A 10074-nucleotide genomic window follows, 5' to 3' on the forward strand; every position below is an offset into this window, starting at 1 on the left:
CTTTGAACTATCCTGCAGAATAACGAGAGTGATGTATTGAAAAGTTCCGAACGTGTGGATGCACCTGCTAAAGACGTCTGACTAATTTTCATCTTTCTCTCGGCCTGCTTTTAAATGGTCTTTTGAGCTGATTGAAATCGGCCAGCCTGTGAACAAAACACAATACCTGGAACAATATGACGAAAGCCAGTCTTGCAGCCAGGACACACCAGTACTGTTTGGAGACCATGTACGCGTCTGGAGACCAGGGCGGCTCCCTGTAGTCTTTGTACCTAGGAAAAAACACACATGTATAGAGTGGGTGCTAAAAATTGAGTGACTAAAATGTCTATGGTTTGATTGTTTCCAGCCTGTCGCAGCTCTGTTTTGGAACTAAGTAGGTAGCTTACATGATCAACAAAAGCACCACCTACAGAAACACACACTTAAAGGATAAATTAAGGAAGGCTCTTTCTGCTGCACTTTTTGATGGACAGCTGATCGCAAACAATCTGCCAGACAAACCTTTCTTCTGCATCCTGTGAGCCAAACTGATTTATCTTTACCTGGCTGAGACCCGCCCCCATTAAAACCTACTCAGCTATGGATCCGACTCAAAGTGAAAAAACATTTATTAGGATTCCTTCCCCTTTGTTTTCTTTGTAGTAAATTCTCCAATACTTTATTGTGCTGGCTAAACAAACAGCAGAAAACTCTAACCACATGTGGATGGAACAGCTGACAGCTTAAAACGAGGATAAGGAATCAAAGAGAGAGAGAGAGACGACAGAGGACAATAAGAAAAAATTGAAAGAGGGAAGGAACCAAGGGAAAAGAATTAGATAAACTTTGAGATAAAAGACAAGAGTGAGAAACGACAGGAGGAACGACAAAAAAAAGACATAAAAACAGAATTTACAGCTGCCCTGTCACATTAAAGACTGAAAGAATTTATGTGACTGGACAAGCACACAAAACACTCCAAAACAGCTGTTTAGCTGTTTTTGTCATAAGAGAAAGGTGAGGTTGCAATTTAGTTCAAGGCTTAAGGAAAACAGTCATGAGTCTTGGTTGGTCATTCATGAAATTAAGATTTTTAATTTAGATTAATTTAATTAAGATGTTTAGATCCGGTTACATGTTGGTTATGCTTTGTTATCTTACTGAAAAACTAAATATTGGCTCACTGAGACTAAAATGTCCCCTTTTGTCGCAGGCAGGTTGCTATTATGTCTCAAGCCATCTGAGTCATTTATTGGTTCTTATGCTGAAAACATGGTGTTGTATGTACTGTACATATGTGAGCAATGTACTGTAACTTGTAGCAGTCAAAACAGCCCGGCTGCAGCTGCAGCCGGGCTGTTTGGGTCGTCAGTCTCAGGAACACAATATAACTGCAAAATGTAAAGGAGAAAGCCTTTGATGCGTTGGTATTATAATGAGAATAATAATACAGACAAAAGAGATTCTGCTGGATTAGCATTTATGTACAAATGTCTTTGTTCAGCATTAACTGTACACTGATAGTTTGGATGGGCCGATTTGTTGTTGTTGTTTAGTAATTCCTGGTACAAAGCCAAGTTGATGGCGAAGTTTGAGCCAGCTGTTTTCTGTTGGATGTAATCACTCCTACATAACATGAAGACACAAAGAGGGCCTCAGCCTCTCTATGCTCAATGTCAGGGTTTCTTTTTTAACTCTGGCAGAATTCAATCAAAATGTTTCAACTTTCAACCAAGTGGACAGCTGAGTTGGCTGGAATTGATTAAAAGTCTGCTACACTACACTTATTTTCCAACTATTATCTTATTTACTTAAGCCCCTTTCCCACTGGTCAAAAAACCCACTGACATCTGGCTTTTGTCTTTAGTGGGAAAGGTTACAATCAACATTGATTCCCGGGACAGATGATTCCCACTTGTCTCCTCTGTCTGTAACTTCTGCTACTCTTTCTTAACTCCGCCTTCTCTGTGCAAGCAGCGCTCGGGCATCATTCCAAATTAGTTACATTTGAAAGAGAGACTGAATAAGTAACGGATATAAAAAAATCAAAAAATAAATCATGGTAACACTGTCACTAGCCTCCATGATGCTTTCTACTGTCTTCTCACCCGGGTTTCCGGTACATTTGTGACGGTGAACGTGACAGAAAGAAACCAGAAAGACATCCTTGTCTACTACCAGTGGTAAAGTGTCTATTGGCTATTTTTAGCGGGTTTTCCCGTGTAAAAATAACTTGCATACACACGCTAATTTAGGTGGGAAAAGGGTACGTTTTCAACAGCAGAAACAGCTACTTTAAAAGAGTCAGCCTTTCTTTGTGGGATGTAACATGTAGCATTCCTTTCAAGGCAATGGCAGGGAGACAACCCATCTCATTGTTAATCTTGATAACATCTATGGGTGCTAAAAAAGGGAGGAGCCAGGGGGTCTGGCTTCTCCGGGATTTCACAACCAAGCTAAATGGTGGCCAGATGGCACCTTGTTTGGAATACGATCTCAAATTTTACGAAAATAGTTCACCAAAACGTGTTTCTGAAAACTAAATAGATGAGTCAGATTTTGAGAGGTGCTCAAGCCTACCGCTCGAGTAAATGTTTTAACATAAGTTTTACTTTTAGGACAATGTTAACCATCAAAAGTTGGCACTACGGCAGTAAGCGGCCGGTGCACATTAGCAGTGTACTGACAGAGGGAGGTATGTGGAATGAGACAGCCCTACTGACCCCAGCAAGGAGTCTGGGAACATGGAAGTAGGACGTCGGAAGTCAGACTGCCTCAAACATTCCATCTACAAAGACACAATTACAAAACTATGTATTGAATAATATTGTAACTGTTGGCTTAAAATTATGATATATTCCGCCTTGTTTTATATGTCTTCCATTGTAAATAGTAATTTTTAATGAGACCTCGCTAACACAGCCAAACACAAATTTGAAACATTGAGCAAGAAGATATTTTAAATTTAAGCAGTGCAGGACTAGAATGCCCATGCTCTTATTTTGCCACCATTTTCCACATGTATTCTTATCCTCATGAGCCCACTGCAATGCCACACAAATGATCTGGTTTTATAGGGGGGTCATGTGTCAGACTATTTCTTGGCCCCGCGAGCAGGGACTTCCTGGAGTTCTGTTGTCACCGTGAGGTTGCCAGGCAACAATCAAAAACTTCAGGAAGTCCCCGCTCACTGCCAAGAAACATAGCGCATTCACATGCTCCTTAGATGGTCCAATTTCCCATGTTGGGAAGTGGTTCTTCCGACTTCAGTTTGTTCATGAGCTTTAAGTCTTCATGTAAAAAAGAACTTGGGCGCTGCAAAGCTTTGCTCAGAGCTTTCAAACAACGCATAGATAGCTGCTTCTAGCATTGATTTCCAAACTTTATATTGGTGATTATGTCCCAAGCTTGTTGCTGTATAATAACTAAAAGTTTTATAAGAATCATTTTAAAGTCAAAACCCTTGCTGTAAAAAAGGGAAAAAACAAAAAGACTGTGTGGCTGATAAAATGACAATTGTAATTACAGGTTACATTTATACACCTAATCCTACAAATGAATTTGAAATCTCTTAGGTTAATGAAGGTAAAAAAAAAAAAAATTAGAACTGGGAATGCATGAAACCCGGATCACACTCAAAACTGACTGTAAAACACAGCAGTTTAACATGTCAGAATAATGTGATGGATCAAATCCAAGTTTTAAGTTTAGACATCGCACCCACCCACCCACCCAGCCACACACACACACACACACACACACACACACACACACACACACACACACACACACACACACAGACATTCTATCATGCCAAAATTCCTCTGAAGGCGGAATAGTTGAAAAGTTCTGATTGTATCTCTAAGTACTTAACTAGCAGTATAGAAATAATAGAGAGTGTGGACGAATTGTGTGTGCATTGAGTGTGTGTCAGCAGGGTCTTATGGTGTCTGACTCTTTATCCTTATACAGTCATGAGTGAGGAATGCTGCCCTGTAAGAGTCAGCTCTTCTCTCCCTCTATTTTTTTCTTTCATCTATTCGTCTTTCTTTTGCCAATATTTTACAGTATTTTGTTCTGGCTCAACTTTTAATGTGAACTAAACTGCAAGACGAGACCTCCCCTCCTGTCGTGCTCCAGTCAATTTAACTTAACTTGGGGGGAATCAAATATAAAATATTACTATCAAAGACATGTTCTCCCTCCTGTGTGTGTGTGTGTGTGTGTGTGTGTGTGTGCTATGTATAAAGTCCACGTTTGGTTATAGTGGAGTATCTAACGTTATATCCTAGATTATAGTTAGTGTAGTATCTGAAAGACGACATTGTGTGTGTGTGTACGTTATGGCATGCGTGGTTGCGTTGTGTGGTTTTGTAACACTTATCACAGAACATTCAAGGTTTCAGGTAACACTAAGGTTCAAATCAATGACCTAAAACAATAATATCTTTCCATCTGTTGCAAGAACATGTGTCTTTCATGTCTATGCATCTATCTTTTTAAGCCTCTCCCTGTGTTTTGTCTTTCTCGTCTCTATCTTTCTGTGTCTCTCGTTGCACAGCACTGTTGAGAGCAGAGAACGGTGACAACAGATATGGAATCTGGCCTACTTTGATCCAAAACCACTTCCATCCTTCTTCAGTTTATTACTTCCCCCTGGCTGGGTACACAGGGGAACATGAGAAAAACATGTCCAAAAAAATCCAAAACCCCCATCCAACACATTCCAGATTGATGTTTGACAGATAAAGGTCAAATTAAGGTAAATTTAGAAAAATCCCTTAAGTTGTTCTTCCTAGTCAGGAGGTATCAATACAGTAACCAGCTGCTGTACATTTAAAATGCTGGTGCTTGTGTGCAGCAAAACAAAAACACAGCTTGGTTTGGTTGGGAAAGACCCATTTCTGACTATACGTTGCACGGCTGGGTATAGATACCCCCCCAGCATTAGTCATGAACACTGTATGGCACACCACTGATCGCACTGTCACTGAACTATGAGTTATGTTGGAGCTCAGTGCCACATTCTAGACAGTGAGTGTTTACCTGTTTCTCTGCTCATTTTTAATAGCAATGATGATCTGTTATTGGATGGGTCATAAACCCAACTAAATAATATCAAAGTACACATCAAATACATTTTTTTTTGTAGTTCTTATTACCCTAATGTATGTTCATAGCTCTATTCTTTTGATAGGTTTGGTTGTTTAATGCTATGAAAATAGGGCAAACATCATAAATGACAGCTGTGATTGACTTTGCATTTGTAGAGCGGGTGTTCACCACGGCGCAGACTCTGGCTTTAAAATTACAAGATGGCAGCAATCGTATCCGTGATATTTTGGCTTCATTTTTTTTACAGTGGGAGAAAGTAGCGATGCGTCGTAGATTATATATTGCATAATGTATACCGTGTATGTGCATTTTCATTTAAATCCTATAACTGCTGGGTCTCTTTACTTTTTGCTACTTGATCTGCGACATCTTAATTTTTTTGAAGAAATAAATGATGTGTAAAAGCGATTTAGGCTGTAGTTGCTGCAGACCCCCCCAATCTTCAAATTCAGTTTAAACCACATTTTTGTTTTGCACTCATCTAGCACTGGGAGAGAAAACGTGTGGAGATATGTACAGTGTTGCTCTGATCACTGATGCAGAAACTGTCTTCAACTTCCTCACACTGCTGTTTTTAAACTTGATTAAACATTTAATACCTAAGTGGTTGGCTTCTGTCACACAACCCATCTATTTATCCATCCATCCAACTACAGTTCCTCTCCCCCTCATTCCTTTGTTTCCTCTGTGTTAGCACCACATCTTATCTTCTGTTCAACAATAGTATCTCATCTCCGTTGACTTTTTCTGATATAAAATGTCATCACTTAATCATTTTATCCAATTGGACGTTTTTTATGAAATGTTAAAGCTTAGAAATTCTTGAGATATGGCCCAAAATACGTTTTGTGAGGTCACTTACAAGTAGAGATTCCTCCAAGGTGTTTCTGAGATCTCACGTTCAAAAGAATGGGACGGACGGATAGACAGACAAACAGAAAGCATGATGCCTCCGGTCACGGCTGTCGCCAGCACGGAGGCATACATAGAAATAAATGAATTGTCTGGAGAATCTGACATCCTTTGATTTACATGCTTAGATGAATCATCTGCCTTATGCAGCTAATACACTGCCTGGATACATACAGTGTGCAGCGCTACACACACACACTGCAGACAGACACACCCTTCTTAGAACATCTTCAAGCCAATTTCATGCCTATAAGCATTCAAGGGCGTCCAGTATCCCATCGTGTCTTGGGTGTGACGTACCACACTATATTGGCACAAAGGCTGTATTCTTGCATTGTAATGATTTGCTGTCTTATGTAACAGCGAGCTGACCTGTCTGTGGGCGCCGGCATCCATGACCTTTTCTTCTACAGCACATTATACTGATATTATGAAAGAGATGCTTGCCACTGGCATGACTGAGAATGCAAAAAAGATACAATAGTGCACTGTATTTTAAATTAAAAAAAATCATGAACTTTAGCGCATCTCAAACCTCTGCAGTTTATTTATGAAACAGGAAAGGCGTTTGGTCATCCAGAATGGAATTAACTGTTTGAATAAAGTGTTTAAATGATGAGCCTTAAAAAAATAAGCATGGGGCTAATACTTTATTCTTTTGGACATTTTATTCAAATGTCCAACCTAGCCATACAGGTAAGTAAGTTTGTGCATGATTCCCCCTTTATCTTTGTAATCCCTTGCTCAAGCAATTAGCAAAATTAATTATCACTCTTAAAAGGCATCAGCACTTCTGTATTATGTACAAATATGTATATGTATGCAGTATGTACAAATCAAAGAATCTAAGACTTGCTCTATGCAGACAACCTATCATAACACCTTTAAATGCTGATATCTCAATTTCTACTACACTGACTATGATTGGGCATGTCAAGATACAAAGCCAGCTATGCCTTTAATTAAAAGATTTGTAATGCCACCAACTACGTAGTTCTGTTATTGTTGTACACGTGACAAATAAATAACCTTGAACCTTGAATGGTGCAGCCTTGGCTGCTTTATGACTAACTCTACTATTACAAAAACAGAATGTCTAGGGCCCAGTTGTTCAAAAAGTTGAATCTGGATCAAAATTATTTGTATTTGGGAATCCAGTGTTTATTTATCCAGGATCAGATCAGATAATCTGTCTTTGTGTTGTGTCTGTTTTTCAAAGCCCCTTTGGTTTGGATCTTCCACATCCAGATATAAACTGTTCAGAGTTAACATAGCCGCATAACCAGTGCTCTAAATGGTACTACATATCAGAATGTAGGCTATGTTAAGAACAACAGCTAGAACAGCTAGCAATGGGTCGCTTTAAAGGTTTTTACTTAACCCTTGTGTTGTTTTCCCATCAAAATTGATTGTTGACGCTTTTTACTGATGGTTTTAACTTTTTCTTATGTTTTTGTCACTTTTTTAAAACATTTTGGATGCTTTTTTAAATGTTTGTTACTTTTTTTATGTTTTCATCACTACATAACACTAACTTAATAACTTTAGTTTTACAGTTATTTTTGGAATTTACGGTCAATAAACCTCATTTATAGGAAATTATATCTATAAGGTTTGAGTTAAAAAAGCAGAAATTAGGCATTATTTAGACTAAAATTAAAGGAAAGTATGTCAACTTTTACTAAATACTATTTTAAAAAACTGCTGTTATTTTGGGTAGTTAAAAAGAACATTGGTATGGAAAAACATGGACAACATGAGGGTTAAGAAAGAAAACAGTATGGGGTTGCAGTGCAAAAGCTTTCAGAGTTTAACAGCAAATGGTGAACCGTAAAAGGGATTTGATTGTTCCATAGTGCGTCCAGTGTGAATGCAAGATGCAAATGTTATTCAGGAGGTTACCAAGAGGTCTCTCTATATGATTAAAGATTTAAAAGGAAATACTAGAACATTTGGAGATGAACCAAAGAAGAAACAGATTCTAAATTCTCAGATAAGTATGATAACTGTTGGTATTTGCTGTTGATACAGAGACTGAAGGGGGGTATTTATAAGAAGCTACTGGATGACAAAACAGGGTAATGTTTTATCCTGTTACATAAAATCTCCAAAAATAAACTCCTCTGATGTAAAAATAGATAAATTGACTTGACTATTTTCTCGAATGCACAAAATACTCAACTGGCAGTAAAAGAAAAATGAATACCTATCTACTTTAAATGAACATGTGGCTTTTTATGATGAATGTTGAATAAAATAATCACAATATTTATTTGTTATTTGTATGTAATGTCTGTCACAAAGGACAGTAAGTATTGCTTCCAATATCTGTAAGTGTGTGCATGCGTGTTTGTGTGTGTGTGTGTGTGTTTTTACCGGCAGATGGTGATGTTTCCTTGCTGTGAGTTCAGCGGTGCCGTGCCAGGTTGGAAATTGGACACGTTGAAGTAGGAGAGCGTGTGGTCAATGAAGCCGTGCATGGTGCCGGTCTGACTGAATGTGTACTGGTAGACGAGCCGGGGGATGAAGTCTGATGTGAAGGAGATCACAAAGGCCTCCACAGAGAAAGAGATAGACAGAGTGAGAGTGAAACGTTTGTCATGAGCATTCATTTAAAAAAAGATAATACCCATGAGGCAAGAAGTTTGAGCCTGTAAAATTGATGAAATCTAGGCCATCACCTTGTTATTTTATTTATATTTGTTTTATTTGAGTAATGTATTCATTTAGTAATATTAAAGTCAGTAGAACTGGTAAAAGATAACATGCACATAAGGGGAATTCTGCTCCCAGTTTTCCATTGCCCTGAAGCTCCTGGGCCAGCTTAAGTGCATGTGTATGTATCCAACGCTCCATGGCTCTAGAACAAATGAAAACTCCTGTGGCTTGTTTTTCTGAATCCTTCACATATCTCTGCAGTATTAAAAGTAAACGGAACAGGATTTGGTCCAGTCGCCAAGGAAAAAGCCCAGGCATAACTTTCCTGACTACACACACACACACACAGACACACACACACACACACATATCCACACACACACACACACACACCTTGACCTCCGCAGATCAGCAGGTCTAGGTGTTTCAGACATGATTCTGGGATTTCATAAGGTCCACAAAGGTCGGCTCTCTACCTAATATTAAAGAAACATTGCATAACTATTTTAACTTAAAATACTAGCTTCAAAGCCCTGTTGATGCTACTCTGACATGTTGTAGGCAAGAATGGTGCCTCTGGCAGAGAGCAGCGGCATTGTTGTGCCAGAATCGGAGCCTCCACGAACATCACACCAGAGGCAAGAGGAGAAAAGGAGAGAGTGACCATGCAAGAGCCCAGCAGACAAGAGTAAATCTCAAATGGGCTTTAGATGTTGGCGAGAGCTTCGCAAAATAAAAGGCTGCAAGACAGATGGTGAGCTGGTCAGCTTGCTGTAGGACTAGTCTGGATCAACAAGAATCAATTTACCGAATAATCGCTGGAACATCCATCTTTGCCGGATCTCCCGCCAGATGTCCCTCACCTTGCAAAACTCTGTTGGTTTCAGGGAAAGGTTTGGATTGTGTAACAAGGCAAGCCTGCTTGGTTCTTTGGGGAATGATTGTAAAGATTTACAAAGACTATGTTTACGGCATTGACTCTTTAACTAGGACATTTTAGGACGGATTGGTGGGAATTCGCTTTTGGACAAAATACACACGACGATACACTGGTAAGAGCAGATAAGGTTTAAACATGTATCAGCTAATTTATGTAGCTCCGTTACTGTACTGGTAGTTCCTGTATTGTGTGAACAGTTAATTTAATATTGTAGCATTTTCTTTTGGGGTGGTGCAAACAAGTTCCTTCCCAAGACAATTTTTAAGAGCCATGCTCACAGCCTCTAGCCTAACCGCCCAAGATGATTGTGATTGGTTTAATTGGTCCAAAACAACCCAAAGTATTCCGGTGTGTATGTTTGGGGGGTCCAGACTTTACTTTGCAGCATTGTGTACATACAGTGGGTACGGAAAGTATTCAGACCCCTTTAAATTTTTCACTCTTTGTTTCATTGCAGCCTTTTTCCA

At 39.1% G+C, this 10074-nt stretch overlaps 1 protein-coding gene across 6 annotated transcripts in view; it reads right to left on the bottom strand.

The window, feature by feature from the left end:
• Nucleotides 1-10074, bottom strand: part of ano2b (anoctamin 2b) — an 89375-nt gene that overhangs the window by 13882 nt on the left and 65419 nt on the right. For all 6 annotated transcript variants that reach the window (XM_034863353.1, XM_034863352.1, XM_034863351.1 and 3 more), the window contains 2 exons: nucleotides 8386-8564; nucleotides 167-272 (listed from right to left, as the gene is read on the bottom strand). In XM_034863353.1, the coding sequence (XP_034719244.1) occupies nucleotides 167-272; nucleotides 8386-8564 (285 nt within the window). The remainder of the gene's footprint in view (nucleotides 1-166; nucleotides 273-8385; nucleotides 8565-10074) is intronic.

Source organism: Etheostoma cragini, chromosome 23 (assembly GCF_013103735.1).
Source record: "Etheostoma cragini isolate CJK2018 chromosome 23, CSU_Ecrag_1.0, whole genome shotgun sequence".
NCBI classification, from domain to species: Eukaryota; Metazoa; Chordata; class Actinopteri; order Perciformes; family Percidae; genus Etheostoma; species Etheostoma cragini.